This window comes from Petromyzon marinus, chromosome 40 (assembly GCF_048934315.1).
Source record: "Petromyzon marinus isolate PM22_M1 ecotype Great Lakes invasive population chromosome 40, UKy_Petmar_22M1.pri1.0, whole genome shotgun sequence".
Classification (NCBI taxonomy): Eukaryota; Metazoa; Chordata; class Hyperoartia; order Petromyzontiformes; family Petromyzontidae; genus Petromyzon; species Petromyzon marinus.
Genome location: NC_133706.1, coordinates 6,393,740 through 6,407,107, shown reverse-complemented (window position 1 = coordinate 6,407,107; position 13,368 = coordinate 6,393,740). Strand labels below are relative to the sequence as shown.

Sequence of the window (13,368 nt, the reverse complement as noted above, 5' to 3'; positions counted from 1 at the left end):
AACGTCACACAAGGTGGGGGTGGATGGCCATCACCATGCCCGGCCGCCTTTGTCTCCCTAGTGGCGATGTTTACACACCGCCCTAGGTACTCATTTTGAGGCTAAATGGACCTAGGGGGAGACCGGTTCCAATAATCGTCGCTGATGTTGGCCGTGAGCGGGAATCGAACTCGGGTCGCCAGGTTCGTAGCGATGTGTGCGCGTGTGTGCGTGTAGCGGTTAGCGCGCTGCCGTGCCGGCATTCATAAGTGCTCGCTAACAGCACTTGCCTCTACAGTCTGGAACCGGTTATACGGGGGATCTTTGTTTTTTGTTATAGATCTCTAGACGAGTGTGACTGAGCGACTGATGATTTCGTATTATACAATTAACCTTACGCTGAATACAACAGAAACATTTTTTTGGTAAAAACAAACGACGCCTCTGATTTGCACCCCCGATACCTTGCAGCAAGCAAAGACGCCGATTTGTTTCGATCGTTGGACAGGACTCAACCTAAAGTCCCATCTTGTGTCTTGCCGCTCATGAGTGGATAAAGTCATTCGCCTCCTTTGGCGGGCAAGAGGAGAAGGAGGAGGTGGTGGGAGAATAAGCGGGGTAGGGGGGGAGTGTGACGCTAAAGCCGTAGAAAGCGGGGGATCAAGCCCGCTGCTGTTTGCTTGCTTAGCGCACATTGTGTGTGACACGTGCGTGTGTGCGTGTGTGGAAGGAGCGGTGGTGCAGCGGTTAGCGCGCTGCGCTATGAACCCGGCCACCCGGGGTCGATTCCCGCTCACGGCCAACACCGGTGAGGATTATCCGAACCGGTCCTGGGCCTCCCCTAGGTCGACTCAGCCTCAAAAGAGTACCCGGTGCGGTGTGTAAACATCGCCACTGGGGGAGACAAAGGCGGTCGGGCGTGGTGCTGGCCACCCGCTCCCTCGTGTACCGTTGCGGCCTTCATAGGTGCTACTCGCTAACATCACTTGCCCCTACAGTCTGTTAAGGCTACACGGGGGATCTTTGCCTTTGTGTACAGACGGGCGCGGTGGCGCAGTGGTTAGGGCACTGCGCAAACGACTCCGGCCGCATGTGTTCGATTCCCGGCCGCGCCTCTAACGTCAGTAACGTTGTAGTGTCCGCTAAGGCGCAGTGACCAGCGTGGTGAAGTATGGTCAAACGATCGACACCACCCATCGACACCCCCCCCCCTCTCTCCTTCGTATGATCGGCATGGCGTGGGGAAAGGAGAAACATCATCCAGCAGTGGATCGATAAAGGGCTGTGGTTTATATTTATATATGCTTGAGGTATGCAGATGTTGACATACGTATTGGTAATAATATTACAGAATGAAGATGTATTAATAGATACGGATATGTTTAGATTTTGGATACACATATAAACAGAGTACATATATATTATACGCTATAATTGTATTAAGATTGACATTTATTTAGATGTTTTATGTTCAAACTATTGCAGAAAAAAACAGTTATATAAGATGGCGTGAACGTATTCAAACGATACGCGCGTGTTAAATTAGATTTGCATTCACGTGTGGAACCATTTTTACGCGTACTCTACAGCTCCTTTCGTCATCCACTGCTGGATAAAGGCGTCATATCAAGTGACAACTCGAAGGAGGACCCGTCATATCATCGCTCGCCACTGGTGTTTAGCCGTGGCCTGGAATCGAACTCAGACCTCCGGTCGCGGGTCTGCTCCTTTAGCGCAGTGCGCTAACCACGGCGGTAGTGAAAGCGCTTTGGCGCACTGCCCTACGACCCGGCGACACCCGAGTTCGAGTCCCCGCTCACGGCGAACACCGCTGACGGTTTTCTTCACCGGCTCCTGGGCAATCCCCTAGGTCGGCTCAGCCTTAAACGAGTACCTGGTGCGGTGTGTGAGCATCAGCAATGGGAGACAAAGGCGGCCGGGCGTGGTGCTGCCCCCCCCCCCCCCATCCACCACCCCCTCGTGTGCCGTGCGGGCCTTCATAGGTGGTCGCTAACAGCGACAACCTCCGATTAGCACGGTCGGCTACGTACGGTGCGAAAGAAGTTCAACATACATAGACACGTGTACATTTTATGAATTCGCTAAGGCCGCGTTGAAATGTAACGGTCGTAGAACGTGCACATCAGCGCGTAGAGGTTCTTTGCGGAATGTAGAGAAGACGTTTATAATGTTTTTTTTTGCGTGTTTCAGCAAAAGCTGGGAGAGCGATAGATATAAATGGGGGGGGGGGGGAAATGCAGACGGATGTGCAAAAAGATGTCCACAAAGGATAATTTAGAGATGGTAAATACATCGTGTACAATATCTGTATATATACATATACTGAGATATGCACAGCCATTTGATTAATATACACACACACACTAACGTACGCGTTTAAATTAACGCATACAAACGTGTTCTTCGAGCATATGTTCGATGGTGTAGGAGATATGAAGGTGCATTTGTAGATAAGTGTGAAGATATAAACATATATGTATGCAGAAGCCGCTAACAGATGCGGAGATACAGAACATATGCGATACACGTGAAGATGCAGACATTTATTCGAACATTACGAATACTTAGAGGTAGATACATAACGCAATATTTAAAATATATGCATCGAGAGAGTAATATAATACGCAAACGACCCACCCGCATTGACCAGCGTTGTGAAGCACGGTCAAACAACCCCGGGTGACCAACACTCACGTGATAGGCGGACGATGAATAATCATCCAGCAGTGGATGATCATGCATGTATGTAAGTTGAACTTCTTTCGCACCGTACATTTGCCAACCGTGCTAATCGGATGGTGCGTTAGCGGCTGCGATCTATCATCATTCTTCATCATCATCTTTATCACCATCATCATCAGCCATGGTCAATCCACTACTGCCATACCTTGTGGCGATTCTGCGATGTAATAACGATGCACCGTAGGTATTTACTATTTAACTATACTTTTTTTACCAGGCAAGGCCCCACTGAGCTAAGTAGCTGTTTCTCATAAGCGACCTGCCGATCACAAATGATAGCTTCAACGCGAAGTTGCTCATCATCGCGTGGAAATTCACAGCATCCACACACTCTAGACGCATGACGTTGTTAATTCTAAACGTGGAGGGAAAAACCGGAGGACCCCGAGAAAAATCCACGCGACCACGGGGAGAGAGAGAGACCGCAAACTCCAAATATACAGCAGCAAGGCGTCAGGATTGGGATCGAACCCACGACCACCTGTATACCAGGCGAGGGAGTTGACATCTCCTAGCCACTGTGATGATGATGATGAGACACCGCAAACTACAAATATACAGCAGCAGGCGTCAGTATTTGGATAGAACCCACGACCTCCTGTATTCCAGGCGAGGGAGTTAACATCTCCTAGCCACCGTGTCGCCTAGCACGAGGGCATGAACTTCATCTCATCGGCGGACGGGCTATCTTTCGGTCGCGTCCCATTCCTTGGCTGCCACTCCGTTATCATCCTCGCCCCTCGGCCATGTTTATCATCCTCGTGGTATACAAACGTGGATAATACGTAGTACCAATTTATTTAAACGATTAAACAAAGGGCATGGCGTGGAGCGGCCCTCATCCAGCAGTGGATTGACACAAGCGCTGCACGTGTACACACACATATATATAATAGATAACGGGAAAAAATATTTACAAAGAGGTAAAGAATTCCATATGAAGTCAAGAACTGCACGTCTCTTTCTTAAATATGTCTACATAGCGGAATATCGCTCGTTTTCCGTTCGACGCGGTAACAAAACGATTGTTGCAAATTCCACGTTACCATGGCATGTGCCAGCACCACCTATAGAGCCCACGCACCCCGAGACAGATGATGGGAGAGAAGGGAATGGTGTTACTCACTCTTGGCCGAGTCTCCCATATCGCCCATGAAGGTCGAAAAATCCACTTCGACTTACGGGGTCTAACTCGATGTATCCAGAGAAAACAATAAATATAACAACAAATGTATGCTGTGATAAATATAACCTAACAGAAAAATAATCAAAATTACAATGTGAACGATAAATAATAATTATAGCCGAGCTAATAATAGACTCAATTGCAGCCAATCAACTGAAAATAAGTACATTAATCCTCATGTTGTGTTCATTAATCGAGATAAAGAGATGGGTGTATAGCCAGATCGTTACTCCATACAACTTCAACATTTATAATGTTATAAAGCCGTGAATTCGCTACAACCAATCGATGAACTCGTTATCTCCAGCACACTAACCATAACAACCGTAACAGTGAGTGCTGTCAATTGCTGGCCGCTCGACGTTTTTTTTTGAGACTCACTTTCCGGATAACTGTTAACGCTGCAGCACGGCAAACGAGACTTAACAAATGACCCCAAATGTTTTCTCTCATATACATATAATAATTACTTTCAGTTGATTGGCACGGTGGATAGATGGATTGGGGGGTGGTGGTGGTGGTGGTGATGTGGAGGTAATTGAACGGTAGGTCGCTAGGTAGCTAGGTGGAGGCGGCGTTCTTGACGAGTCTGGAGGAGTGTGGTACGGGGCTGTGTGCGTTGCTGCAGGACGACGAAGCGACTGCCTCTGCCTTCTGCGTCAGCGGCGTGGCCCCGGACCCCCCCCCCCCCACACAACCCACCCCCCACCACTAAACCCACCCGGGTGCGCATTGTGGGCGAGGCATCCCGTGCCCTCATCCCAGCCGCTCACTCCCATTGGGTGGTCAACTCGAAATGGGAGAATCCGACTCTCGTATGCACTCGAGGGCGTCGCTCGCTCCATCGCTCGCTCCTCTCTCATCTCGCTCCCTTCTCTCGCGCTCGCTCGCTCCGCGTGCGTATGAGAGGCACCGGGGGAGACAAAGGCGGCCGGGCGTGGTTGCTCGTCACCCGCACCGCCCCTCCGTGTGCCGTGCCGGCCTTCAGAGGTGCCACTCGCTAACGGCACTCGTCCCCAAACGTCTATTGAGGCTCCAAGGAGGATCGTTGTCTTTGTGTGTGTGAGCCACTGGGGAGACAAAGGCGGCCCGGCGTGGTGGCTGGCCACCCATAACTTATCGTGTGCCGGGCTGGCCTTCAGAGGTGCCAATCGCTAAACAGCTCATTAAGGCAATGCGGGAGATGTTTGTCTTTGTGTGTGGTGGATGTGTTGTGTGTCTCCGATTAGCACGGCTAGTTACGTACGGTGTGAAAGAAGTTCAACATACGGTACATACGGAAGACAAAGGCGGCCGGGAGTGGTTACTGGCCAGCCCACCACTCCAAATCACCCCCCTACCCTTCCACCAGGGTGGGTGCGCCGTGCGGCCTTCATGAGGTGTTCGCTTACAGCACTTTCCCCAATAGCCCTGTGTAGGCTGCACGAGAGAAGGGATCTTTGTGTGTGTATGTCTTTGTGTGTGTGTGTCTGTATGTCTTTGTGTGTGTATGTCTTTGTGTGTGTATGTCTTTGTGTGTGTGTATGTCTTTGAGTGTGTATGTCTTTGTGTGTGTATGTCTTTGTGTTTGTGTGTCTGTATGTCTTTGTGTGTGTGTGGGTCTACATAGATGCGGCTCGCTAACAGCACTTTCCCCAATAGCCCTGTGTTGGCTGCACGAAAGAGGGGACTTTGTCTTTGTGTGTGTATGTCTTTTTGTGTGTATGTCTTTGTGTGTGTATGTCTTTGTGTGTGTATGTCTTTGTGTTTGTGTGTCTGCATGTCTTTGTGTGTGTGTGGGTCTACATAGATGCTGCTCGCTAACAGCACTTTCCCCAATAGCCCTGTGTTGGCTGCACGAGAGAGGGGACTTTGTCTTTGTGTCTGTATGTCTTTGTGTGTATGTCTTTGTGTGTGTATGTCTTTGTGTGTGTGTCTGTTTGTCTTTGTGTGTCTGTTTGTCTTTGTGTGTGGGTCTACATAGATGCTGCTCGCTAACAGCACTTTCCCCAATAGCCCTGTGTTGGCTGCACGAGAGAGGGGACTTTGTCTTTGTGTCTGTATGTCTTTGTGTTTGTGTGTCTGTTTGTGTTTGTGTGTGGGTCTACATAGGTGCTGCTCGCTAACAGCCCTTGCCCCAATAGCCCTGTGTAGGCTCTACGGGGGCATCTCTGTGTGTATGTATGTGCCCTTGGCTTTGTGTGTGTGTATCAGCGAGTGTGTATGTGCGATATGTCTGTGTGTGATGGGAGCGGTGGTGGAGCGGTTAGCGCGCTGCGCAACGAACCCGGCGACCCGAGTTCGAGTCCCACTCAAGGCGGACAACAGTGACGATTATCTGAACCGGTCGTGGGCCTCCCTTAGGTCGACTCAGCCTTGAATGAGTACCTGGTGTGCGGTGTGTAAACATCGCCACTCGGGAGACAAAGGCGGCCGGGCGTGGTTGCTGGCCACCCACCCCCTCGTGTGCCGTGCCGGCCTTCGTAGGTGCTCGCTCGTAGCGCTTGCCCCGACAATCTATTAAAGGCTACACGGGGGATGTTTGTCTTTGTTAAATATGAATACGGTACGCACAGCGTGTGTGTGTGTGAGTCTGGTGTATGCACGTGTGTGTGTGTCTGTACGTATGCCGATGGGTAAGAATGCGTGTGCTCGCAAGCAGCACTTGCCCCAAAAGTCTGTTAAGGCTATGCGGGGGATCTTTGTCCTTGTATTTTAATGTATTGTGCAAGTAACGCTGATACATAACAATGATATAGCAACGAGTGTGTGTATATACATCAGAGTGTATGGTGTTTGTAAATGAAGTGTGTGTGTGCATTGTTGTGTGCGTATATGTACAGTATATATGTAACATTGTCTTTGTGTTTATCTTTCTGTGTCACAAGTTGTTGTAGTGTACACGGGTGATCTGTGTATGTATGTGTGTGTATTTATGTGTGTATGTGTCTCTACGTGTGTGTATGTGCGTGTATATGTGTGTATGTGTGTATATGTGTGTGTGTATTGTGGGGAGCGGTAGTGTAGTGGTTAGCGCGCTGCGCTATGAACCTGGCGACCCGGGTTCGATTCCCGCTCACGGCCAACACCAGTGACGATTATCTGAACCGGTCCCGGGCCTCCCCTAGGTCGACTCAGCCTCAAATGAGTACCTGGTGCGGTGTGGAAACATCGCCACTAGGGAGACAAAGGCGGTCGGGCGTGGTGCTGGCCACCCACCCCCTCGTGTACCGTTCTGGCCTTCATAGGTGCTCGCTAACAGCACTTGCCCCTACAGTCTGTTACAGGCTATATGGGGGATCTTTGTCTTTTTGTGTGTATGTGGTTGTTTATGTTCGTGGGGAGCGATAGCGTAGTGGTTAGCGCGCTGCGCTATGAACCTGGCGACCCGAGATCGATTCCCGCTCATGGCCACCACTAGTGACGAGTATCTGAACCGGTCCTGGGCCTCCCCTAAGTCGACTCAGCCTCAAATGAGTACCCGGTGCGGTGTGGAAAAACATCGTCACTGGGGAGACAAAGGCGGTCGGGCGTGGTGCTGCTGTATATTGGGCTTTTGTGGTGTCTCTCTCCCCGTGGTCGTGTGGCTTTTTCTCCGGGTTCTCCGGGGTTTTCACCTCTACACTTCGAATCAACATCGCGCATTTATTTGGCCGCTATAAATTTCTGCGGAAAAAAAGTCCCTTCGCTGGGCTGTCACTTGTGGCCAGGTGGCTTCTGACAAAAAATGTAATCGCTCAGTGGGCCTCACCTGGTAAATAAAATAGTTTTTGGTTTAGCATCTACAACATCTTACTGACACATGTATACTGTATGTGGGTTGAACTTCTTTCACACCGCACGTAGGTCAACCGTGGCTAATCGCAGATGCGGGGATTTAAAAAAACACAATAACAAGCAGTTGTAAAGAAATTCATTTTCAATCTTCCTGCACCTCTCCATTGCTTCTCCTGTCACCGACACCTCCCACCAACTCCACCACTACCACCACCGCCGTGGCTTGCCACGAAAGCCCCATCAGCAGAGATAACTCAAATGCAAGCAGCGCCTTCTCCAGCGACTTGGTTATGCAGAGGTTCGCGGCTCGAACCGGCAAGCCGCCCTGGTTTAACCATGACACGCGCGCCCTCTGCTTTGCTGTTTAACGTCGCCTGATGTCATTCGTCCGCTGGAGCCAGTGTCCAAAATTTTGCCGTTTAAACAAATACTCGCACATTTTCCGATTGGGTGAAACCTACACAGCTACATCTCACTACTATTCAACTAACTAAATATTTTTGCTTTGCCAGGCAAGGCCCACTGAGCTATATATATACAGCTCTTTTTCAGGAGCGACACGGCCACAGATGATAGCTCAACGAAGTGGCTTATCACGTGTAAATGTATAGCAGCGAAACACTCCAAACGCCTGTTTGTAAAGTGTGGAGAGATAAACCGGAGGACCCGGAGAAAATTCCACGCGACCACGGGGAGGGAGACGCAAATTCAAAATATACAAGCACCAGGGTCGGAATCGACCCGACCACCTCCTCCATAACAGGCGAGGTAGTTAATATCTCGCCACCGTGGCGAATCCGTTGAGCTATAAAGCTCTTTATCAAGATGCTATCTCCCTCGCCCGGTATGCAGGAGGACATGGGTTCGATCCCGATCCCGATCCTGACGCCTGTATATTTATTTTGAGTTTGCGTGTCCGCCTTTGTTGGGTTAGTATTTGTGGTCGTGTCGCTTCTGAAAAAGAGCTGTATATATATAGCTCAGTGGGTCTTACCTGGCAAACAAAAATATTTAGTTAGTTAAATAGTAGTTCGATGTAGCTGTGTAGGTTTCACGCAATTGGAAAATGTGCGAGTATTTTTCACTCGGCAAAATTTTGGACACCGGCACTGGCGGACGAATGCCGGCCCACGAATGAGACACCAGGCGACGTTTCACAGCAAAGCAGAGGGCGTGTCATGGTTAAACCAGGGCGGCCTGCCGGTTCGAGCCGCGAACTTCTGCAATACGTTAGTGGAGCGGTGGCGTAACGCTGGGCGTGCTGCACCACAAACCTCGCCAAAAAACACCGACACACCTAAAGTTCGATTTCCCGTCACGACTTCCTCCGTATAGCCTTAACAGACTGTTAGGGCGAGTGCTGTTAGCGAGCACTTATAAATGCCGGCATGGCCCACGAGGGCGTGGGTGGCCAACACCACGCCCGGCCGCCTTTGTCTCCTCAGTTACAATGTTTACACACCGGGCCAGGTACTTATTTGAGGCTGAGTCGACCTAGGGGAGGCCTAGGACCGGTTCAGATCATTGTCACTGGTGTTGGCCGTGAGAGGGAATCGAACCCTGGTCGCCAGGCTCGTAGCGCAGCGCGCTAACCCCTACACCACCGCTCCCCACTGCATAAGTACACACAGATACACACATTCATAAAAACACAAAATATTCGGCAGTTTAACAGCTTTCAGCAAGCCTGAATCTGCTGATGAGACACGGAACGGTTGAAACCGCTCTAGAGTTGTGCTTGCATTGAACGAATGCTGCTGATGAACGCACTTCCAGAAGAGGTCATGCGGCTGATGAGATGTGTAAATAAAATACATTCGTGTTCTACGTGGAAACGTAAACTCTGGGAAGGAGGCGTTATTAATGAGGATAGTCTTACGCATTGTATTGACCGTGTCCGTATTGACCGGATAAACGCCACGCGTTGGATGCCACGGTGGTAGGGGAGTGGATGGGTGAGTGGATGGGTGAGTGAGTGAGTGGGTGAGTGAGTGGTCGGGTGGATGGGCGAGTGAGTGGGTAAGTGGATGGGAGATTGGGTGAGTAAGTGGGCGAGTGAGTGAATGGGTGGGTGAGTTAGTGTGTGTGTGTGGGCGAATGTGTGAGTGAGTTAGTGATTGAGCGGGTGAGTGACTGAGCGAGTGAGTGAGAGAGTGAACGAGTGGGTGAATGCGTGGGTCTGTTCGTGGCTATGTGAGTGAGTTAGTGATTGGGTGGGTGAGTGACTGATTGGGTGAGTGAGAGAGTGAACGAGTGGGTGAATGCGTGGGTCTGTTCGTGGCTATGTGAGTGAGTTAGTGATTGGGTGAGTGAGTGACTGAGCGGGTGAGTGAGAGAGTGAACGAGTGGGTGAGTGAGTGGATGCGTGGGTCGGTTTGTGGCTATGCGAGTGAGTTAGTGATTGAGCGGGTGAGTGAGTGAGGGGGTGAGTGAGTGGAGGGGGTGGCTGAGTGAGTGTGAATGGGGGGGTGGGTGGCTCAGCCTATCCCCGGGTCACTGGAGTGACCCTCGCTAATTATTCATTAGCGCTAAGGGTGTCAGTGACAGCTCCACACTGAGCCATACAGTCCAGCTACACGCATCTTGACAAAGCACTCGCGCACACAGTGAACGCTACGCACACTCAACAGATTCGTCAATAAAAAAACTGCCCTTAAGGCGGGAGCAGTCACTTCGTAGGCGACGTTTCGGCAACTGGCCTTTCTTTAACAGCAGAGAGAATAGGCGATTCGCCCGACGGGTTATGGACAGGAGCGGCAGCGTGGTGGCTGGAATCATCGCACTATGGACCTGGACACCCGAGTTCGATTTCCCGGCCACGGCGAACATCAGCGGCGATTATCTTGAACCGGTTCTCTCTCCCCTGGGTCAACCCTGCCTTAAATGAATATATCGCGTACAACATCGGCGCTGGGGGAGATATAAAAAAGCGGCTGGTTGTTGTCCTGGCCACTTTGCTAACTGCTCGTGCGACCGAGCCTGCCTTAATAGGTGCTCGCTAACCGCCCTGCCACCAACAGATGCTTTTTGCTTCAAGGGCTACACGGGAGGCCTCTGCCTCTATTGTTGAGTGTGGTAATGTAGCGGTTCCCACACTGCCTGCCACCCGGGTTCAATTCGTGGTCTGGGTGCACGTGAATAATGTAACACGAGTGTTGGATTGTCTTCGTGCTTGGTTCGGTCCTCTTCTGGGTATGCTCAGTCGTAAAATGAATAAAATATATACACGGCACGCGTTCGTGTTGTTTTCCAAGTTTGGAATACAGTAAATTATTCCACGATTATGATAAATAATGATGATGACGATGCTACTAATAATATTCAATAAACCATTCTGCTGCTCATTGTTATTATAAGAAGATATGTTCGTGGTGAGGGTGATTTTAAAGGTGGCGGTGCTGCTGCTGCTGTTCATAATGATTATAAAGATGATGACGATGATACTGTTGCTACTGATCATGATGATACTGCTGCTACTGATGATGCTGATTATGATGACGATGATACTGCTGCTACTGATGAAGATGACGATGATATCACGGTGTCAGATGTAAAACTGCCGGTTAATGACCACCACCGACTTACCAACCTGAGTCGCCATTCCGATTAGCACGGTTGGCTACGTACGGCGTGAAAGAAGTTCAAAGTACGGCGCATGCGCACAACTTAAGGGACGGAGACGTCATCACCACAGCGCTTGCGCCAGGCTAGGTGCACTTTGAAGCCACGCGAAATGCCGAAGGCTCCACAATCACCAAAGACAAAGATCCCCTGTATAGCCTGAACAGACGGTTGGGGCAAGTACTGTTAGCGAGCACCTATGAAGGCCGACACGGCACACGAGGGGTGGGTGGTCAGCACCACGCCCGGCCGCATTTGTCTCCCCAGTGGCGATGTTTTTACACACCGCACCAGTTACACATTTTTAGGCTGAGTCGACCTAGGGGAGGCCCTGGACCGATTTATATAATCGTCACTGGTGTTGGCCGTGGACGGGAATCGAAACCAGGTTCGTAGCGCAGCGCGTTAACCCCCCACACTACCACCAGCACCACCACCACCAGTAGGAACACCACCACCACAATCACCACCACCACAATCACCACCACCACCATACACTCTCCCTTAGGCCACCAACACCAACCCACCCCATAGGACATCTAAGCGATGCAGTCCGCTCTCAACAGATGTCCCCTCAATGTAGGCCAGACGGGCACGCACACAAGCAAACCACCACCGCTCCTTCTCTCTCCCTGGCCGACCCCCATTGCGTCCCCGGGGGCAATCCTAATTGGCCCATATGTCTCTAACCCCCAGGGAGCTGCACTCAATTGATTTACCCGCGTGTTTGTGTGTGTGTCTCTCTCTCTGCCGTGTCGCGTTGCGTATGTGTGTAGTGTTAGTGTCTTCGTGTTGGCTGGGTGGGTGAGATGTGAGGATGTAACGATTCGTGTTTGGGTGGATGTGTGTGTACGGTGGGGTGATGGTGTGTGTGTGTGTGTGAATGTGTGTTTGTGCGGTGGGGAGCGGTGGTGTAGCGGTTAGCGCTACGCTGCATTACGAAGCTGGCGTCCCGAGTTCGATTCCCGCTCACGGCCAACACCAGTGACGATTATCTGAACCGGTCCTGAGCCTTCCCTAGGTCGACTCAGCCTCAAATGAGTACCTGGTGCGATGTGTAAACATCTTCACCGGGGAGACAAAGGCGGCCGGGCGTGGTGTTGGCCATCCACCCCCTCGTGTGCCGTGCCGGCCTTCATAGGTGCTCGCTAACAGCACCTGCCCCTAAAGTCTGTTACAGGCTACACGGGGAATATTTGTCTTTGTGTGGTGGGGTTATGGTGTGTGTGTGGTGTGTGTGTGGTGTGTGTGTGTGGTGTGTGTATGTGATGAGGTGATGGTGTGTGCGTGTGGTGATGGTGTGTGTGGTGGGGTAATGGTGTGGTGTGTGTGTGGTGGGGTGATGGTGTGTGTGTGGTGGGGTGATGGTGTCTATGTGTGTGTATGGTGTGTGCGTGTGGTGATGGTGTGTGTGTGGGAGGGGGGGTGATGGTGTGTGTGTGGGAGGGGGGGGTGATGGTGTGTGTGTGGTGGGGTAATGGTGTGGTATGTGTGTGTGGTGGGGTGATGGTGTGTGTGTGTAGTGGGGTGATGGTGTGTGTGTGGGAGGGGGGGTGATGGTGTGTGTGTGGTGGGGTGATGGTGTGTGTGTGTAGTGGGGTGATGGTGTGTGTGTGGGAGGGGGGGGTGATGGTGTGTGTGTGGTGGGGTGATGGTGTGTGCGTGAATGATACGATTCCCGCTCACGGCCAACACCCAGTGACGATTATCTGAACCGGGCCTCCCCTCGGTTGACTTAGCCTAAAATGAGTACATGGTGCGGTGTGTAAACATCGCCACTGGGGAGACAAAGGTGGTCGGGCGTGGTACTGGCCACCAACCGCTTCGTGTGCCATGCCGGCCTTCATAGGGTGCTTGCTAACAGCACTTGCCCCGAGAAAGTCTATTAAGTCTACACGGTGTCTTCAGCGAGCGCCTATTAAGACCGACATAGTTCACGAGCGGATGCTGTGACTGTAGGGGCAAGTGCTGTTAGCGAGCACCTATGAAGGTCGGAACGGTAGACGAGGGGGTAGGTGGCCAGCACCACGCCCGGCCGCCTTTGTCTCCCCAGTGGCGATGTT

The 13,368-nt window shown here is 51.2% G+C and overlaps 1 protein-coding gene across 1 annotated transcript in view; it reads right to left on the bottom strand.

Annotated features, from left to right (window-relative positions):
* LOC116950617 (insulin gene enhancer protein ISL-1-like) overlaps nt 1-4,591 on the bottom strand; it is a 43,688-nt gene extending 39,097 nt beyond the window's left edge. The window contains exon 1 of the mRNA XM_032968527.2: nt 3,869-4,591. Within this exon, the coding sequence (XP_032824418.1) occupies nt 3,869-3,896 (28 nt within the window). The 5' untranslated portion in view covers nt 3,897-4,591. The remainder of the gene's footprint in view (nt 1-3,868) is intronic.
* Nucleotides 4,592-13,368: the final 8,777 nt, after the last annotated feature.